General features: G+C 41.5%; 1 protein-coding gene across 9 annotated transcripts in view; it reads right to left on the bottom strand.

Annotated features, from left to right (window-relative positions):
- STXBP5L (syntaxin binding protein 5L) overlaps nt 1–21,245 on the bottom strand; it is a 180,376-nt gene that overhangs the window by 1,786 nt on the left and 157,345 nt on the right. For 7 of the 9 annotated variants that reach the window (XM_063148406.1, XM_063148408.1, XM_063148407.1 and 4 more), the window contains 5 exons: nt 16,155–16,325; nt 4,525–4,764; nt 3,268–3,628; nt 2,165–2,330; nt 255–366 (listed from right to left, as the gene is read on the bottom strand). In XM_063148406.1, coding sequence (XP_063004476.1) covers nt 255–366; nt 2,165–2,330; nt 3,268–3,628; nt 4,525–4,764; nt 16,155–16,325 — 1,050 coding nt within the window. The remainder of the gene's footprint in view (nt 1–254; nt 367–2,164; nt 2,331–3,267; nt 3,629–4,524; nt 4,765–16,154; nt 16,326–21,245) is intronic. The other 2 variants (XM_063148414.1, XM_063148415.1) reach the window with 1 other exon arrangement.

Here is a 21,245-nt window from a genome sequence, read left to right as displayed (position 1 = left end):
CTGGAAGGTTTTGATCTGCCGCCACCACATCTGCAGGGCAGTCGTGTGCCCCACACTCAGCTGATCAAAAGAAGCTGCCAAGATGAAGGAGTTATGGAATGGCAGACAAGAACCCTTCCCTTCCTCCACCAGGTCAACTTTCTCTTTTCATCAGTCATCTAAATCATGTGCACTGCTCCATTCCTAGATGACAAGGGCAGGAGATCTCGAGAATAAATTTCTGCCCAAAAAACCCCAAGCAATAAATTACTCACAAAGCTCCTCTCTGTCAAAAGCTTGTCCGCTTCCTCCAAAAAGTCCTTTGAGGAAGCCTCTGTTTTGGGCTTCTGGTGTTTCCACAGGAGTAAACAAATCCCCAAGCATGTCCTAGTAAAGCCAGAAAAACATCCATGTAAAAGGTTAGTGGGGTGAAAGTGATTCTAGGTGTTTTCTTGCTTTTCATTAACAAGCCACATGCACTGGACCTAATCAACTAGTTTTAAAAGAGTCTGTTGTGTGACCAGTATGCTGCAGGTGATATTTGTGTATTCTGACAAATGCTTGGGCAAACTAGACTCACTCATGCTTTCAAAGGGACTTGGTTTGTCACTGCTCAGCCCCATGTTTGTTACCAGAGAATAAAACCTGCAGCTAATACAGAATAAAAATACCAGTGATAAGGTTGCATTTTGCTTAGAAACAGCAGAGGTGACACTATAATTGAATAAACAATTTACTGTGTATTATCTATTTTGCTTTAGTGATTGCCCAGTCAGGCTGGGCAGTCACTCTGCTCTCCTTTTATAGCACACCTGAGTTCAGCGCTTGCCAGCAATTCAGAGTTTGGTGGTTTGTAGTTTAGTTGGTTTTTTCCTTTCTAAACAAAATTCATTACCTTCCTACAACCTTCCCCCACCCCATTAGTGTGCCATCAGCATTGCTAAATAAGCACATCTGCTGAAGGCACTGCTCTGGTGCCACATCTTGGAACAGTCACTCCCAACAAATGTCAGGCTCAGATTTATCTGCAGCAGTATTAGGAAAAGCAGGCTCTCTGGAAAACTGATGGGAAAAGTGTGCAGTGCCATTAGTGTTTGAAACCAGGGGCCTGTGTGTGCTGAGAACAGTTTCTGCCCTGTTGCTCAGCTCTGTGTTTGCTCAGCCAAGCCTCAGCAGGCAGACCCAGCTGCTGTGCTGCACACAGCAGGCAGATCCTGGGGGCGAGGGCAGCGCTGTGACTCACAGCCACTGCTGCTCTGCACTGTCACCTGCTCTGGGGAGAAAAATTACTGCAGCCCTTGGAGCCCAAGTGGAGCTCTCATGCAGCCCAGCTTTGTTTTCCCAAGTAGCAGGTGACACTGGGTCATCTGCTTTCTGTACACACATAATGACCATGCAAACCTTTTTTGCCTAAAAGCCAAGATAAAAGCAGCCATAGTCCAGCAGTACAGAGAAGCAAGGGCTGTATTCCCCTTTTCTTGGTAGTTACAGGGTGCTGTTAAGGCTGGTAAAAAACCCAATTTAGCTTGTAACAGCCTCTTGTTGTTGGTCCACAGTCTAAGATGCATTGGTCAAACCTTTAGATTATTTTAAAATTGGCTCCTTGCAAAATAATCTCCTCTCTGGTGCACAAAAGCTGGTGTGCAATGCCTGCCTGCTCCTCAAAGTGCCTTTTCAGACTTGAGACAGACAGTGCTGTGATGTGAGTTGAGCAGCTCAGCACATGTTATTCCTTAGGGCATAATGAGTGCTGGCAGGACCATTTCTTTTATACTTCCATTCTGGTTCACTGCTAATTATATAACCCAGAACTTATTCCCCCCCCTTTTTTTTTTTTCCTTTTATTGCTCATGTTTCTCCCTGTTACCTCTCACAATTCCCTTCTCCTCAGTAAGTGACATTTTTATTTGCATTTTCATTGTAAAATAACCAAACCAAAGCAGCCCATCTCTGACATTGTAAAGACTTTTTGCACAGGTGCAGGTCAGAGTGCATGAAAAAGCTCAAGGAACAACAGAGCTGCTGACCTCTCCCTGTTGCTTTGGCATCATTCAGTCAGGGCAAGTGGAGAGGAACAGATCTGTCCTGCCCCTGCAGCACTGTGCTTATCAGGGCCAGTTTGGCCCTGAGGAGTGAGGGCACTGTCCCTGCCACACAGGGGCACAGGGTGAGGTGTGAGCCCTACCTGCAGGTTGTCACACATCTCCTGGCTGTAGGTCAGGCGCTGGATCTCTGTGGGAGAGCTCAGGTACAAAGCCTGCCCCTCGTTAGTGAAACAGAAGGTCCGTGCTATCCTCATGTCTGTCACAGGCAAATAGTTCATGTCCAGCAGCGGGCGGAGGCTGGGCAAGCTGAGGAGAAGCACATTCCCAGGTTAGCATGGAACAGCTGCTCTGTGCCTGCATTTTCAACCAACACTTCACTTTATGCTCTTTATAACTGCAATATTTAAAGTACAGCTCTAAGCTGAAAAATCCTGCCATAAAAATGCTGCATTCCCATCGGATTTTGTTTGCTTGCATGGAGGGGTTTCAGCTGCCTTGCCTCCATGGCCCTAAGGCTTCTGCTTCTGTCTGGACATGGGATGTGCATGTGGCACAGTATGGCTTGTGCCACATGGCTGGGTCGTTTGCAGGGCAAGGCCTGCAGGGACATCTGTAGGAAAGGGCCTGGCAGGGCCCTGCTCCCACCCTGTGGACACAGGCTCCAGCATCACCTTTGCTGTCCTCCAGCTTTCCATGGTTTCTGAGCAGTATTTTTTCCAAATTTAAATGGCCTGGCCAGGGAAACAGGGAGCAGCAAGGTGAAGGTACAACCACAGGGCTACTGCACAGTCAGCTCCTGGGAGGAAGGGACAAGGAAGGGGAACCAAGTGCTCTGAGCAGAAAAGCTACAGAAGTGCCAAGAGTGGGACCTGGTACTTCACAAAGGATAAACAGAACCCTTTCTGTGGCTGAGTTTTATACTTCTCTATACCTGACCCACCATAACTGGGCAAAATTATAAGGGCTTTTTTTTTTTATTACAGTTAAAAATCACCAGCCATCAACTGTCACAGGTAGGGGACTACTGGAAAACACCAGGAGCTTGCTTTACTGTGCACTTGCCTGCTTTAACTCCCCAGGCGGAGACAGCCCAAGGTATGGCTGCATCAAGGCAGGGAATTAAACACACCCACCAGGGAGTTAATGCAGAGCACCAGGCACCCTGGAGCAAACACAAGTGGAATATGACAGCACTGTGCCACCTCTTTGCTTAGTTTTGCCACAAGATTAGTTAGATAAGTACCTCAGTGTCATGATGTGCCCATTAGCACAAAAGCACGCCAGACAGACGCTGTTACAGAGGGTGACCACATCTGCTCGCAATAAAAAGGACGTTTCGGTGATGTTGTGGACATAAAGACATGTTTGGGAAGGCAATGAGAAGACTTTGGCTTGTTTTTCTGAACAAATGACTGCAAATTGATGATCACCCATATCCTGGGAGGAGGAAGGGGAATGCATGACAAGTTTCCTTTTCCTTGTTTTGTCACCGTCATCAGCACTGTGTGGGTCCCTCCATACTTCATAGGGCTGGTGTGTCAGTGTCCCCATGCAGTCCAAGCACGCGAAGGTCAGCACGGCTCCCTTCAGGGTCAGCACGGTGCCTGCAGAACAGAACTCCCTGAATTTCCTCTCACTGGCACTGCCACCACAGCCAGGCTGCCTGTCAGCACAGCACAGCTGACACCAGCTTTGGTAAACACAGCACACACATTAATCCAGCCAAGGTGACAAGGGGTGCTTGCTCAGTTCTTCCTGAGCACAGGAGAAGGTGAACAAACAGCCTGCCAGTACTGGAAAGGTCTCAGGCAGCTGATATCTATAATGATGGATGGAATACATGCTGTTAAAGATGGCCTGTTGTTTATCTCTACATTATACTAGCAGAATATGTATTCCCCAGCAGTAAAATTGCTCCAAGTCTGGTGACCTTCCAGCATTGTTTTTCTAAACAAACTGGGGGTGGGAAACCTCTGCTTCTGTGGATTCTCCATTTTTTGTCCATTTTTAAAGCACATGCTGCCTCTCCTCAGACCTGACCTCTCAGCCCTCTGTTCTCTCTGCTACACCATCTGTCACTCACTCAGCCAAGGATCTCTCCTGGTACAGCAACCTGCCAACATTTTTGTTTCCTTTCCTGAACTCCCTTCTGCTTCTCTGCAGCTTTCTGATACTGAGACAGCCAAACTGCTTGCAGAATCCCAGACAGAATTGTAAACAGGACTGTAATTTCACAATATGAAGGAGCTCTGGTTCTCACAAGAAGCATGTAACTTTGCCTGCTACACAAGGCAGCATTTGGAGCTAACACAACCAAAGTGTCTCAGTCCATGAAGCTGTTGGTCCCTCATCAGCATCTTTACCTGTGTGCCCTCCACTCAGTGAGTGACCACTGCTTGATTTTTTGAAACACTTCTGCCCAGAAGGCCCTACAAAATCATGCACTTATTGCCCCATAGTACCCAGACAGATAAAAGCAGGAAAAGAGCTGCACTCTCACCACTTGGAGACACCATGACTGGCTCTGAGTGCCGTAAGTCGTCGCTGGCAGGCAGATTGAGGGACAGGATTATGACCATCCCGAGGCCTGTCCCAACCCAGAGGCAGGAGGAAACAGCAGAGTCATTCTTTCGGGCAAAGGACTCCATGAAGAACAAAGCTGTGATTGCCTCCTTGGAGTCCCTGTCGATGCTGGACACGCTGGAGCTTCGGGAACGGCTGAAGGAGTTTTCCCTATTTTCTGCACAAACAGATACAAGCAAACAGGCATAAATCAGTACTCCTGGAACAGGAACAAGCCTGCAGCAAATACAAACTCCCTGCAGAGTACAGAAAATAAAGTTTTCTTAACCTGAGCAAACATTGTGACCCTAGCATGATACCAGCTTGCTGCCAGTGTATAAATAAGTGTGGAAAATGCTGTCAGACATCATCAGCTAGATCTGCATTAGAAATAACTGCCTATTATGGAGATTAGCATGAACTAATTAGAATTTACAACAGCCTTAGCTCAAAGGACTTGTTCTAAATAGCACAAAACAATTTTGGACCCATATGTTACCAATGCATTTAGAATTAATCCATGTATCCCATTGCTGCAGGACATGAAGGGAGATGCCATTACCAGCTTCAGAGCATGTGTCCCCTGCTCTGATCCTGTTGCCATCACCAGGACATTCAAGCACTGTGTTCACAGCCATCATTTATTGTGAAGGCATTAATAACTGCTCCCTGGGGAAAAGATACCCATTGCTGAACTGAGCCCAGTCTCCAAAACATCTCAGGGTGCACATCCATTCTGGCTTCCCAGGGAGTGAAGTGAGAAACCTGCTCTGTGCCCTTGGCAACAACTGCAGCGTGAGCTGGCACTGCCTGAGCCTTAGCAGGCAGCATCGAGAGCCAGCTGGAGACAGAGCTGTGCTCTCCCCACTGCAAGTGCCCAGGTACAGAGACTCCCTCTGAGCTTTTCAGAGAGAGGTAACCATGAACTGGCTGAGGAGCTCTGCTTTGCTTTGTCTAGTGCCAGGCAGGAAGCACAAAGCTGTGTGAGGTGGCTCCTGGCATTAGCAGGAACATCAGAGGCTACAAAGCACAGAGAGCTAAAAAGTTCCTGAAGAGCCAAGGAGCCAGAGGGAAGATGGGAGTAGGGCTGGCTGCTGCACAGTCCAGTGCTGCCAGTGCTGCTGTTTACCAACCTGTAGTTAAACACGGGATCAGATCCCTGGAAATCCCACATGCTCTTTTGCAACATAATGACTGGAGGTGGAGAAATAGTTGAAGGTACTGGATCTGAGATAAAAAGGTCTTGCTCCTGAACCTATCATTATGAAGCAGCTCTGTATCTGGTACAAAATTGTCCTTTTTATAGCTCAGAAGAGTCACCTCCTCAGAGCCAACAGAAGTGTCTAAAAAGAGGAATAGTTTCTGCCATGGTTGAAGAATAAATTTAGAAAATTACTTGCTCAGATACTCCAGCTTAAAGCTAAGCTAATCCCCACACTATACACGGTTCCTGTGCTCCACCAGAGCAGCAGCTTTGCCAGTGAATCTCTTCCTCAGACAACAAACTGCAGCACTGGGTGCCCCTGCCCAGCTGCCTCAGTGCAAAGTCATCCCTACACTGCAGCTTTCTGGGGAAGGCTGGAGAGAACCAGGGTGAAGCACTGCTGGAACCACACCAAGTATTTCTGCGTGTGCTTCTGCTTAAGTGCTGGCACACAGGCTTGGGGCAGATTCTCCTGCACTCTTTCACACTTGGGCCACCTCCTGTCCTTTGAGGGCATCTGTAGCATGTCAAAGAGGAGTTTTACAGGACAGCTGTTCCTGGCACTTCAGTTCCACTCTCATGGAAGAGAATCTTATGCCTACTTGAACTTCCAAGCACTGCCCTCACCCCACTTCCACATTCATGTAGGCACTGTTGTAGCTCTCTAGCTGTGTCTCAGCACTGCTCCATGCAGCTGCATAAACTGGGATTGTTGGCACATCTACAGACACAGATGCTAACACCTTGAGAATTAGTGTCTCCCATAACCCCAAGAACTTTGTGCTGCTCCTGCAGGGAACGAGTTGGCCCAGCTCCTTCCTGAGCACTGACAGCTGCCAGGTAAAGAAAGGAAGACAGCAATTTCATGGCAGAAATCATCAGGGCTATAGATATATATATATGTATATATATATATATATTCTCCCAAAGGGTACCTAATCCTTAATAAAAATGCCATTATATAATTAATCTTCTCTTTAACAGGTGTATTAATATCACAGTCACATAAAATTCAAAACTGGTAGTGCTCAAGCTAAGAAAGATGTTGAAAGGACAAATGCAGTTCGTGTAGGCGACATACACATTACTTTAAATATATGATGTGCCATTTGCATGTGTCATCAAGCTTTCTCCCTCCCTAAATTAACAAGAAATGTTCCTCACTCCTGTGCAGTACAGTTAACTAATACATCTCTGCAAAACTGACACTAACAGATATAATCTTTAGGACACTTTTGGGAACATACTGTGCCATTTTCTATTAAATACACTACTCAAACTGAAATTCTAAAGATCAGCAAGACATATGCCAAAATTTGATGTCATTAAACATATCTGAACAGCAAAGTCTGCAACTGCTATGTGACTTTACTGGCTGGCTCTAAAGCAAGGTAGAAATCTCTGCTCTTTCTAGATTTCAGGATTAAATTAAGTCTTCTTCCCTGGGACTCTTCTCAAAAAGATTCTACCCCCAATTCATAATCTAGAAAGCATTCAGTTGTATCCTGGAGAAACACAAAAGTACTTTCCTTGGGAAGTTTTAAAAATTTGCCAAATTATTTGCTAGTATGTTTTCTATGTCGTAAAATGACATCCTGTCATCTCAAAGTTGACTTGCCAGTCTGTAGCAATCCTTAATCCAACCACCATATTCCAGGTTTTCTGTTCTATTTCCCTTTTCTTGCTCTGCATGATGGGTTTAGCCAGAATGTCAGCTGCATTTTTCTGCAGGAGTCTGAGCTAGGACCACTTCCTTGTGACAGAGGTCAAAGTTGATTTGGATTCTGGGCTGCAGTGAGGGGACAGGACATTGACCTATGAAAAGCTCCACAGAAGTTTCTGTTTTCTCCTCCTGTGGAGACCATCCTGCTACATAGCACTGTCTCACAAATGTGCTCCTGTCTCTAGATTGCTTCCTGCTTTGAGGAAGCCCAGCATCCCCTTTTCTCTGAGAGGCACATATCCAGCTCCCAGGATCCATTAGGTCCCACACAGCCCCTCAGATCACCGCATCCTTGCTCCTCCTCCTCTTGCACACCCAGATTTCTTGGCTTTTCTCCTGTATAGGTCTCCAGGCTCCAGAGGGCACCATCAGAGGGACCCCAGTGGCCCCTGAGTGCTAAGCACTGACTGGAATTTGGGAGATGCTGCTGTTGGGTGATGAACAGCTCTGAGCTAAAGCATCACTACCTGCAGTCAGTGCATTCCATGGGTCAAGGCCACACAGGATAAACACCACTGCTGTCCTAAGAGTAGCCTTGCTTACTTCAAAATGTTTTCATTCAGCCCCATCCTATGCACAGTTTGGGTTAATGAGCTGCAGATGGAAACACAGGAACCAACTTCCTTTGTGACATTGGACTGGTTGTTAAATTTGGGTGATGAGCCAGCAGCGTACAAACAGAAGCTTTATGACTTAAATGCAACCAGAACCTCTCTAAGTTGCTTCCCACCTCATGGAAAAACACACAGGACACTTCAATGCACAGGCAGGTTAAAAAGGAAGCCGGTGCTTTCGAGTCCTCTGTTCATCATCTGTGCAGTGTGAGGATGTCCTGATTCCATGGAAGTACTGGAGCACTGGGAATGCCACCCACTGCCACAAAGGCACATGCATTGCAAAAGGACAGGAATGACTGAGCCAAACATCATCATGACATTTATACAAAAGCAGCCCTGAGCAGTGATTTTCTTTATGAAGTTAGGAATCAGGAAAATAGAAGCATCACTTGTTAAGAGGAATGAAAAAAAATCAACCTACCAGTAACAAAGACCAACATTTTCATAGCAAATATTTACATTCATTACTGAAGAGTTTTGCAATTGATTGCCAGTGTCTTGGATGCTATTTATAGGTCCTTTGCTGATTTTGAAGTAATGAGTAATTGATCTGTTTATGAAATACATACAAAAGTTGACCTTTTTGACATGGAAATCAATATATTCTGGAAAAAAAGAAAGTGGAATCATTTATATTCTCCTCACTTGGAGAATTCTAAAAGTTTTAACCTCAAACACCAAACCTAACAGAGGACAATGGAACTATTTAAAACATTTTCCAGTTTAAGCCCATCATCTTATATTTTAAGACAAATCTGTTCAAAATTGTGTAGTCAGGAAAGCCCTGAATGTGAAGAGGAAATATATGGTAAAGGAAATATACTTACAGCATGAATTTGTACACAGTAACATCACAGAGACACAGAGACCAAACATGGTGCTGATGGGAATGCTTCAGCAACACCGAGGAGAAAGGGGCAGGACAGAACACACATTGAGGGGCATTTGCTTGGCTATAAAACCAACATTTTAACAGCACCACTCCAAAGCTGCATTCCACATAACACAACTCACTAGAAAGCAGCAGAAGTTGTCCTAAGCACAAATAATGTACTGGAATTTTACTACCAATGATTTCCTACCAATTATAAGTTACAATTTATATAAGTTACCCCAAAACTATGCTGTGGATATGCAGCTTGCAGAGCATTCCAACCACTGGAATGTGGCTGTGCTCTCATGGAGCTCACAGCTGTGGGATGCTTGACCCTCCCTGGAGAAACTTCTGAAATGTATTGCCCTGAAGTTGCTACAATTAAGGCAGTGTAACCTGCAAGGTTTCATGGAATTCCCACTGACACAACACTGACAGAATGGATGGCAAATAAAGGCTTGAAACAGAAAACAGATTCAAGACAGTAGACCTGGAACTTTGGTATTTCCAGGATATTGTAAACTTAAGGCTTATGTTTTAGTTCAGCAAGTTTTAAAAACAGAAGGGAACTGTCAGGACAGAATTATTCTTCATGTTGAAAAAGTGGAAATAATTTCTACCAAAATGCAAAAGATCTTTGCAGTAAGAATCTATCAGACTTCCATATTTAATTGTATGAATCACTTCCCTTGACTTACACAAGCAAACTGTCTTTACATTAACATCACTAAAAGCTCAATTTGGACTGAGTTTATGAGCTTGGACATATGTTCTTTAATTAAAGACATCACAATTCTCTAGAACTGAAACCCCAACCTGAACTATTCATTCTGCTGAAGCATGTTTCATAGCACTGATGGTTCAGGAAAGAATAACTTGTATACCTTTTATCCATGGAAGTATCCAAGGGTAAGGTGGACACCAAAGGCATCATGGAAGGTGATGAAGCCATGGCATGGCAACACCCCTGCCTCCATACCTTTCTCACCTGGGCCACCCATGGTGCTGGGGGCATCAGCCTCATCCCCAGGCGGTCACTGGGGTGAAAGTTCAGAGATCCAAAGAACCTGAACCTCCAGGGGCACTGGAAGAGGCAGGCCAAGGGAAGTGACCATGGATATAGCAAAACACTTTGTGTTGATCTGAAGTGAGGGCTAGCAAGGAAAAAAAACCTAAATTTCAGTACTCAGGGCATAACCCACCCTCAAACTCAACATGGCTAGAGTACAGTGTGAAATTAGCTTCACCTGGAATCAAATCATTATTTAAATTAAAACTGACTAAACTGACTAGATATTCAGTGACTGTAAGAACAACATTTTCATTGAGTTGGTTGTTTTAAAAACAAGAAAAATTTGCAGACTCTCATAAGAAATCAAGTCCATCCTAGCAGAACCTAACAGAAAACACACTCCAAGGAAAGTAAGAAACACACTTTCTAGATCTAGAACAGGTCTTCTCTGCAACACTTTCATCTGCTCCTCTGCACAGACAAGAAATATGGTGACAAACAGAAATGTTAGTGGGGACTGTGGTTTACCATAGTGTCTCTAAGTTTTTTCCTGGTATACAAGTCTTACTAATTAAACTGATGGCAAAGTAACTTCAAACACTAGCAGAATTCAAATGATTTATAGGAAGAATCAACACCATCAGCCCCTCCCTGAGAAACTAATTAATTAATCAAGCTAAGGGCTTTTCCACATGCTGTCAAAGTCCAGCTATGAGAAGCCATGGCACTCAGGGGCCTGGTGAAGCGTGGCCCCAGGATTGCTGTGCCAGGGGATCAGGTGAGTGTCAGTCTGGCTTGGCTGCTTGGGCAAGGAAGTTTACCAGCAATGATCCTCTCTGTATTGGCAAAGGGAATGTGCTGGAGAACATGAGCTGCTCTGAAAACCTGCCAGAGAAGCAATAACCTCCTCAGAGAATTAATTTCTGCAGTTAACTACCCTTGTGATCAAAATGAATCCCCAACCATCTTCCTTAAGTCAGGCTTCTGCCTTGGTAATTTATGTCCTGTCCTTTTCTCAAGAGACACAGACAGCTGACTGTTCCCTTCCTCCCTGCAGTACCCAGCCATGCATTTGAATAATTTTGTGCTTTTTTCCCCAATATTTTTCTAGATCTAGCAACCAGGTTCTTTTTCAGTTTTCTTGGAGGCCTAGGAAGCAGTGCCTTAAAAACTACACCAACCATCCATCATGACCTACCTCACATCCACATGTGGGCTTCAGAGACTCAAGAGAAAGAGGAGCCAGTGATAAAAATAGAAACCCCCCTCTTCTACCCCCACCTTGCCACATGGGAGGGAAACCTCATGGCCACATTCACTCATCCAGTGCAAAAAAATCCAATGTGTTATGGATCCAGCACTGCTGGAGACAGCTTAACAGCACAGTCATAACTGACAGGAGAAAAATTATATAAATTTTATATAAATTACACAGCAAACACTGCAATGCTCAGCACGACACCAGGTGAATTTGCTTCCTCAGGCAGTGGCCTTTTTCCTAAGATAACTACTCAATATCATGTTTCTAAATCCCAACTACAGCACACTGAACTTACCTGGAAGTTTCCATCAGGCTACCTAAAGGCTTTTTTTTTAATGGTAATTTTCACAAATACTTTTAATGAATAAAAAAAGTTTAAATTATATAGTATATACCAAATACTGTGTATTTTCCAAAACAAATTGGGCAGAATCATGTAGATGAGAGAACAACTTATCCCTGAATAACTGTAGTCATCCTATGCATAATCAGACACAAAAGAAAAACTTCAGGTAGAAAAGTACCCTGGATCAGTTAAAATGGAAATTGTGTGGTACTTGCCATAGAATTTTGATAAGGTTATTAAAAATAATAACTACTTGAATGGTTTGCTTTGCCAGCTCACAGTGACATTTCAATTCAAGTGCTCTGTATCAAATTTTAACTACATATAATCAAAAGAGTTAATCCAAAAGCTAAGTGCTGAAACTGAATTGTTTTAAAGGAAAGTGAAAGCAAATTCCAAGTCTTTCTTCTTAGCATTCCTATAAAATTACAATGCACAGCAAAACCTTGCTGGGATTCCTTATTCAGAGGCAATTTGTAACACCAATATGTAACTGGCCTTTACATAACAAGGTGATTAGGCTGGACTAATTACAAACTACATAATGGGGAATACAAATAATAGTAAAAAAAGGAAGACAGTTTTCTATCACTGCTGCTGGAAATAAATGAACTTCCAAACACAACACTTCAAAGGGAAAACTCCACTCTCTCTTTACTTTCTTCCCATGATGTATGATGGAACCACAGGTGGACATGTGTATGCAAAATGCCCAGATTCCTGTATGGATGCAGACAAGGAGGAAAAAAATTGCAGACTCAGCCAACACAAGCCAGAGAGAAACATTTGGAGAATGCAAAATAGCTTTAAAAAGCAGTGTTTGAAAAAAACCCAAACCAATAACCAAGAAGTATCAAATCTGAAAGGCTTCTCATAAAACACAAAAGAGAAATGTGTGCCAGCATGTGGATCTGTGCACACATCCATGTACCCACCAGCTACACAAGTACAACCACAGTGAGCTCCCTCCCACAGCAATTTTAGTTTTATTCTTTAATGCCACTGTTTTCTTTAATTCAGGGTTTTCTTTAATCTAAATTTGCAATTAAAAATTTTTTAAAACCCAATTTTTTTGTTTTCCTGTGCAGAAAAGAAGCAGATGTTTGGGATCTATTAATCTACACTGTAATTCTTTATCAGGTAGGGATTTCTGCAGGCTTAAAAACTGTGATGTTAGCTCTTAGGCTGAGATGAACAATTTTGGGTCTGTGCCACAGTACAGAAGGTAAACCAGTCGAGCCACACATTTTCCCCAGGAAGTTAAACAAAAATTGAATCCCTATTTCAGTGTTTCTCTGAAGACCTGCAGAAATAAAGGGGTGCTAGTCAGAACCCAGAGCTGGAACAGACTGAAACATGAGCAGTGCAAATGGCTACAGCCCTCAAATAAATCCACTAAGCTTGGAGACAAAACACATTCCCATTCTAAAGAATGTTATCATGGGTCAGAATCCCTGTAAGGATTTTATTGGCTAAGAATAATTTGCATTCATGGGTATTTTTTATTACTGTTTAAGAGCACAATGTTAAATTGATAATAAAAAAAATGTAGTTTATACTCTGTGCAAGAAAGACTTATCAAAGAAATATAATCACTAATTCCTGAAATTTCAAGAACTTCTTTTCAAAAGGGGCTTGAAGCTCAGCAATGGAATTTCCTGTATTTGTAGATTTGTTCACAATGCCTATAAATTCTTATATCTCAAGAAATATACTGCTTAATCACAAGTATGTGAAAACAAAATTGTTTAGAATCAGTGATCATGGGATCATAGAATACTTTGGGCTGGAAGGAACCTTTAGAGGCCATCTGGTTCCAACCCACCTGCAACAAACGGGGACAACTTCCACTAGGTCAGGTTGCTCTGAGCCCTGAAACCTTGAATGTTTCATGTTTCCAGGGATCACCTCTGTGGGCAACCTGTTCCAGTGTTTCTCATTAAAAAAATCTCTTCCTTATAAATAATAATATGCTATTGAGAATTTACAAGGTTCTAATTTTTTGCTAAGATTAGATATAAAATACTGAGGAACTACAGATTTTTTTACTACAGCCATGAGAGTGATGCATTTCTGAAAGCAGAAGATACTGAGACAACATACAACATTTCAAAAAGCATAAAAGAAGATGATGAAGAGACTGGGAAAAACATAGGTTCAGGCAGCAGCACTAATGATGCACCACTCCTCTGCCACTGCTACTTGGCTTTTGAATTATTCTGCTATTAAAGTGGGAGAAATATCAGCACTGTATGAATCTGAGCAGTTTGCAATATTTCAACCAGCAGACAACAAGACAACTACCCTGCCCTTCCCTCCCCCCCTCCATTTCCTTCCTATGATTCATCATTGCAAAGACATTCTTCAAAAATGTTTGTCTCTATTAGGAATCCTTGTGCAGAAGTAAAGAGGTGAGAGTCAGCAAAATCTTGACAATCAGCTCACTGGAACAGTCAGAAGAATTTATTGTGTGAAAGTTTGTTGAAAATAGACTTGATGAAAATGCTGGAAATACAGTTCCTATTGTACCAGGAAGTCAGATTTAAGTAAGTAGAGTTTGAAATCCAATGCAAGGGGAGAAGATTAATCTATTATTCTAATATATGTCTTATGATTACTTACCAAAATGTATTATCTTTTTAATCAAATCATATAGAAGAGGTTGTAAAGAACTGGAACTGGAAGCATTATTAAAAAAATCTCCAAGTATTATCAGTGCCTTGGAGACAGGCTTAAAAAAGGTAAGAACCATTTACCCACACACAAAGGCTTTTTTTTTAATGTCTGAGAAGTCCTTCTGAGATAGCAAACTAATCAAAATTCTACTGTGGTAGAATAATAAAATCCTACCAAATTCTAACCTGAAATGCTACCTTTCTAGAAAGGATATAAAACATGTATCTTGACTCACCTCAGGAGAGTACAAAAATAAAGGAAACAATTTCTTGGGAATACATCTATTTTTTGTTGCACCATATGCTCCTAAGTAGTCAATAAATTCTTAGCAAAGAGGAGAATTTTTAAATTTTATTTTGGAACAGCTCAACCAGAAGGTTTTGATCAAAACCACTTTCACATTAGAGAGAGAATTCTTATTCTCAGCATATGCTTTCTCAAATCTTTTAACTTCCCTTCTTCCTTTTCCCTCACCCAGACTAAGAATCTCTCAAGCATCATACCACCTTCCACCATATTATTTAGCAGAAAGACCTTTAGAAACACATCAAACCACTTGACAAAACAGTGTGTTTAGAAATTCAAGATACATGAAGAACAGTGGAATGTCAGTCATTCCAGGCAGTAGAGCTAGAACTCAAAAAAGTAATACTGCCATCTGAAAAATAATTTAGCTGGACAGAAAGCTTTGCTTTACTGAGAGACTACAGGTAAATCAGAAAACTATTTTAGTCAACAAACCTGCTAAAAGGTGACTTGTACACAAATCCACACAGCCTGCAACCATGGCCCATCACATTATATGCTGGTATAAATGACTCTGGAGATTGTCTGGCTTGCTCCTGTAACAGTCGTTTCACTGACTTTACTGAAAGTTGTAACACTATTTAAGTGACGCCTTCAAATAGGAATTAATGCAATTTAATTTTAATGTCAATTAATGCAATTTACTTCTCAAGCCTGAAAGCAAGTTAGATTATTATCCCCAAAAGAGGTACACTTTTACATTATGACATGAAGTGAATCTTTCATGACACAGGTATGCAGAAAGCAACATGATGCCATTGAAAGTATCACTGTATTGCTAAATGTTTCCTACACAAGAGCCAGTGGGACCTTAGGGGGCTGTGGGCTCTGCCTGCCAGTGACCCTATTTACTGTGGGAGCATGGAAGAAAAAAAAAGGATAAAAGGATTAGATAATACTGTGGCCTTGGCAGGTACAGTAGTGCTGATATTGCACCAATATCAGCATACAAGAATTCCACAAGAGTTTGGTACTACATAGGATGAAGACAAACACTCAGCAACAGAAACTACTGTGGCAGTGGTGTATTTTCCATCAGGAGCTGTTATATGACAGTGTAACTTACCATTTTTGTGTGGCAAATAAAGAGAGCTTTATGAAAGGGTTATGTTATGTTGATAATCAGTCATTAATGTGGAGGAAAAATTTTGCCATTTTATGTTACCATAACAATTAAAAAATCAAATCTTCTAGCCATGTGCCCCTAATAACAGGTATTTGAAACAATTTGCATTTACAAATACAAAGGTAGAAGACAATCTGAGTGATACCATTCCCCTTGCTCTGTCTTCATGATCAGGTGTGGAAATCAGGGAGCACTGGTTCCAGCTGTAACTGTGATGCAGATACCCTGGCAGGTGGGTGGCTTAGGATACAAATGCTCCTCACAAGAACAGGATTAGGATCATAGTGTTGCTGACAGCCTATCATAGTTTAAAGTGTTAGTTAGCTCAAGGCAATAACCCAGACATGAATCCTGCTGAACTTTTCCCTTTCACACCTGGTGAGAAATTCACAAATAGCTGGCAAAAGAGTCATTGCCACCCACCTTCTGTGGTGACTGGGAGAGAAATCTCCATGCAGGCTGCAGACTGGGCTTTCCTGAAGGGGGGCCTGCCGGGCCCTCGGCGGTTTGCTCGCGACACATCTGCACTGGAAAGGCGTTTGCCCGAGCTGCAGCTCTGGGAGGTTGGGCTGGTACAGTGACCATTCACGTGATCTGGAAAGTGAATGCAACAAATGCTAGGTAAAGTGGCAGCTCCCAAGATTCAGAATGGAGGAGAGATGTGTGTTCTGATACTTGGGAATGGGTTAAACCAAATCTTCTGTGAGTAACTGCTGATTTGTTTTATCAACTCATCACATGTCTGTAGAAAATAACTCACCATCTCTTTAAGGTATAATTTGAAAAAACCCAAGGGCCACAGAACTGGTACGTGTTTTTAGAGCTGAAGATCCCACAGCACTTTGCTGACTTATGCACACAGGCATTTACCAAGGTACTGCAGGTAACAATGGCACCCTGCTGTTGTGTCTCCTAAGAGATACCAAGTCAATTTGAGTATTTTCTTTCCTTTTTGCTCTCATAAGAACTACAAGTATAATTTACTCCAGGGTAGAATTCAGAGCTAGACATCTTCCCTACCTGACTCAAAGCTGCAGGAAACAGGCCACTATTTGAGATAATTACAAAAATAGCCATAATATTGCTAAGTATTTTATTCTTTGTATATCACATAGATTTATTTCACTTCTAAGGAAACTGACTGCTGAACAATTGATTTGTCTGCAACAGCTCTATAGAATTGAGGCCATGGTCAATCAGCACAGCCCATGTTGCTGTCTCATGGGGTGGGAAACAAAACATGCCTGCTTCCAACTCTTACTGCATTCATTCATCTGTTCTTGGTCAACAGGTCTTTAAAACACAACATCCATTGATCAGGGTTTGGATCAGAGTTCAGAACTGGACTGGACCATAAAATATTCATGTTGTATTTTTCTTCCTCTCATGCTGGGCAAGACCACATAAGGAGAGTTACTGAGCACAATTTCCCCTTCAACATGTGAAAGGATCCACACCCAGGTATTAGTGAATTATTTTTGGTCAGCAGGTTATTTTAAGTAAACAGCAGATAATAAGCAAAACAAAAGTTCAGGTTCATGCAAGCACACTGAGGATTTTGTTCAAAACTGTAAAACCTCAACACTATAGGTGGGGACAATCTTGGGGTTTCTGCCTTAATTTTAAATGTTGGGTTATTTATAGCTGAGAATTATCTTAGTCTTCAAGAGTCTGCATTTAAGTATCATATTCAGTCAACTCTGTTTGATTTGTATTGTATCCAAGGAAAAGATGAATGTTCACATGCCAAGATAAATTTATTTCTTGGTTACCATGCCACAATAACACTAGGGTACATTATGAAAAGCTATTTCTATATTCACTCAATATTCTGGTCCTATACTGAACACAGTGTACAGAGTGGTACATGTGGCCTTTGAATGTGCAAGTCACGTCCTTTCCATGTGAAAAGAGTCCACTCTTAATGAACAAAAGTGGAAAAAAATGTTCAGAATTATAGATTAGAAAGCAATTTAGTATCTGTACTCTGTAACAAAATAGCTCTGTAGGAGACACAACTTCCATGATTCTTGTCATTTTTCCTTAATACATGGCTATTAACTGAGCTAACAGCATATATAAAACTGATGTGGATGACTCATTCAATTTTTAGTTAGGAAATTTTCCAAAATTTGCTGGAAGTGTTTGTATATTTCAGCAGAAAGTCCTTTGGGATCGGGGACTTTGTTCAAGGACACAGGCTGAGTGTTCAATCTCAGCAACAGACACATCCTCATCCAGCTGCTTCCTTTCTTCAAAATTCAGTTTGTGGGAAGGTGTTTCAGCATAATATCTAATTATCTCCAGGGAGAATCCTAGGAAGTGGTGAGGAACATAAGAGAGTGAAAAAAATCATATTCTATAGAAAAATTAACAACATTTGTGAGTCCTCTCCCCTGAGCATTGTACAGAATTGCCACAACACATCCAAAGCCCTGCTCACTATGCCTCAGCATAAGAGAAATGCTGCTATGTTTCTCTAAGTATGCTGGCTTGTCTCAGTTACCTTCAGAGGCCCACATGAAATCATCATTAGGATCTGGGCACCTAAATCCCTTTAGCTGTTTTGACAATGCTTTTTTGAATAAGCAAAGACAGTTCCTGGGAAGAAAAACAAAAATCAGGCCTCATCCTAGAAGCTGCAGGGATATCCCTTCAAGTACTGAAATTGATGAAATATTAGTGGGTGCTGTAACAATGACCAGAAGAGGGATTTTAGTGATCAGCTACAAACTTGTCTGTATTTTAACACTGTTCTGTTCTTCTGATTAGATACAACTTTTACAAATGTATACAAGAAGAAATGCAGTTCTTCAAGCCTTAATAAAAACACAGGTATTGTACAAAGAGTAAGATAATTATAGGAAATATAGCTGCAATTTTTTAATGGAGAAACTGAAAAGAATCCAGCAGATAAAGACCCCTCAAATTTATGAGAAAATTCTATGTGTGTATTTAAAAATTCTCACATTTTTTTAATGCTCTAAGGCCTGTGATACAAAACAATTCTAAAGAAAGGTTATGTACTGTTTAAGAAAAGGTTCCTTGCTGCATTGTCTGAAGAAAGATGAAGTGCCCAAGAAAAGTGACAAGAAAAAGAAATGTACTACTTTCTACAGTGTACTTTCTAAGGGAGAATGAGAATGTTCAAGCTCTCAGCCTTTCAGAATGACTGCAATGATTAACTACCCCTCTGAGGCCTGAGTCACCTGATTCTCCTTTGCCATGACAGATGTCTCCCAACCACCCCAAAGAACACGTACAGGAGGCTTGTAAAAACATGGCTTTTTTTCCAGCTTTGTTTGATTTGTAAGGAAAAGCAACATTTTCACTTTTGTCCCTGCTGGATTACTGCTTTTGTCACATGGCCACTGGGGCTCTTCTCGGCTCAGAAATATTAATTGATATGGAGCATTGTTGACATCAGGGACATTAATGTTGGACTTAAACAGCAATGCACAGATTGCTCTGTGCTATTGACACAACAGTGCAGCAGCTCCTCACTCTCTCTTCCTCTGGAGGAGGCAAAAAGTTGTTGCTGAAGAAAACACTGCACAAAATATCCCTTTTCTACCACTGCATTTGCCATCACCTCCTACCCCCTGGGTGGCTCTACACCTCCTACACCCATGGCTGCTGCTGCCTGTGAGGTGAAGGGAATTAGAATGATCCTCTCCAGTGCTCCTGGATCCCTTCAGCCAGTCTCACACTAATGCAATATATTTGGGCACCAGGGTTTAGTGGAGCTTATCCTTGAAGCAGTCTCCAAACTGTGTAAGAACCATCCCACTATGCCAGGAGAACAGCCTTGTCTGCACTCTGTGGATAGTGAACTAAATGGTCAGGGCTCAGTTTATAGCTATTCTGAGCATTAATTTAAAAAATTTAGGGCTCATGCAAGCCATTGGAAGTAATCATAGGTAATTACCCCTTTAGTCCATTTATACTAATTTAACTGTATTGGTTTAACAAAGCAGTAAATCATGGGATGTATATATGATGTATTAAAATACATAACAGCTTATCACATAAAATTCTGTAATGCTCTCCACGTGCTGCTTCTACAATGCAGTTCATGGTTGTATGCCTTTTTTTGGGCCCATGGAATTAAAATTGCTTACCCATATGAATTAAAAATGCTTTATTTGTCCCTGCTACCACATACTAGCACCATTCAGTGCCCTGTGCACCCCACAAACTGCTTCAAAAAAGAAAGACAACTGTGCTAGATGGGAGGCAAGAGTGTCACACAAAATACCAGCAGGATGATGAGATCAAGAGGAACTGAAGAAGTAACAACAGTTTCTGTGAACCTGATGGAACTACTGAGAGATGTGATGTGCAGCATGACAGCAGCAAACCCACAGGGCAGCCTCAAATTAAGCCAATTTTTTTTGAGGCATGTCGTGCAGGGATATTCTATATACACATGTGGATTTTAATTTACACACAGTAACATGTATATCCTACACAACCTGCCTGATTACAAACATAAAACTTCTAAACAACTTGGGGACCTCTGCAAAAAAGCAAAAGAGACCATCAATTTAGCAGTAAAAAGATGAATACTTGTTAAAGGGAAATGTAATGAAAATGTCAGAAATAAAGAAGCACTCATTTGCAGTTAGTACCTAGCAATTTTTTATACTTGACACAAAAAAATCAGGAAAGAAAATGAGCAACCAATTCTTTCAGTTCTAACAACAGGATAAATTCAAACAGAAAAACTAGCTGAAAACCTTCTTACTAATGATTTGAGAGAGGCTGAGACAAAAAAAAAATCCATAATTAGAAGCATTATAATATCATTTTAAGTTGTAAGGAAGTAATCAATAAAAGAGAAGATGAGAACCAGAAGAGAACCAGAGAAATGCTTTAATGTGGAGCAGAAAGAACCTGAGAAATAAGTCTCAGAGAATATTTTCAACAACAGTTGAAGAATACAATCTTTACTGTTAAAGTTAAGAAAAACCCATCTGTTTCCACTGGGGGATTTTCTGTGTATTACCAATAAATTAGATTTTGAGTAATGATTATGATGGTGACGAACCTTTATTTTTACACAGCAAAGAAATACACATTTGAATTAAGAAAAAAAAAATGTAATCTTAAAACCGTACAAATGGCCCCAAGAGCTGTCTCAGGTTTGTCTGTAAATAATCAAAAGAAGTGTAATAGTGTGAATATTCATTAGTGAGAACACAGGCTGATACCATAACATATAAGAATTTAAAGGAATGTATTAAAAAGAAATTTCCTTAAAAAGTCAGAAACCCAAATTTCCTTTGGTGCAGTTCTGTCAGCCAGGCAGGAGAGAAGGTGAAAGCCCTGGCAGAAGAGGTTACTACAGATGCATTGCCAACAAAAATGTACATTTAACATCACGTCTTCATCAGTTTGAAGAAGAAGGAAGAGTTGCCCTAATGACATGCTGGTAGAATAACTAGGTCCATTCTAATACTATAATATGCTGTCATTGTAACATTCTGCCTGTATAATGTAATGGTTTTCTGC

Source organism: Melospiza melodia, chromosome 2, assembly GCF_035770615.1.
Source record: "Melospiza melodia melodia isolate bMelMel2 chromosome 2, bMelMel2.pri, whole genome shotgun sequence".
Taxonomy (NCBI): Eukaryota; Metazoa; Chordata; class Aves; order Passeriformes; family Passerellidae; genus Melospiza; species Melospiza melodia.
The sequence above is the reverse complement of the archived record's forward strand: the minus strand, read 5'-3'. Positions and strand labels throughout refer to the sequence as shown.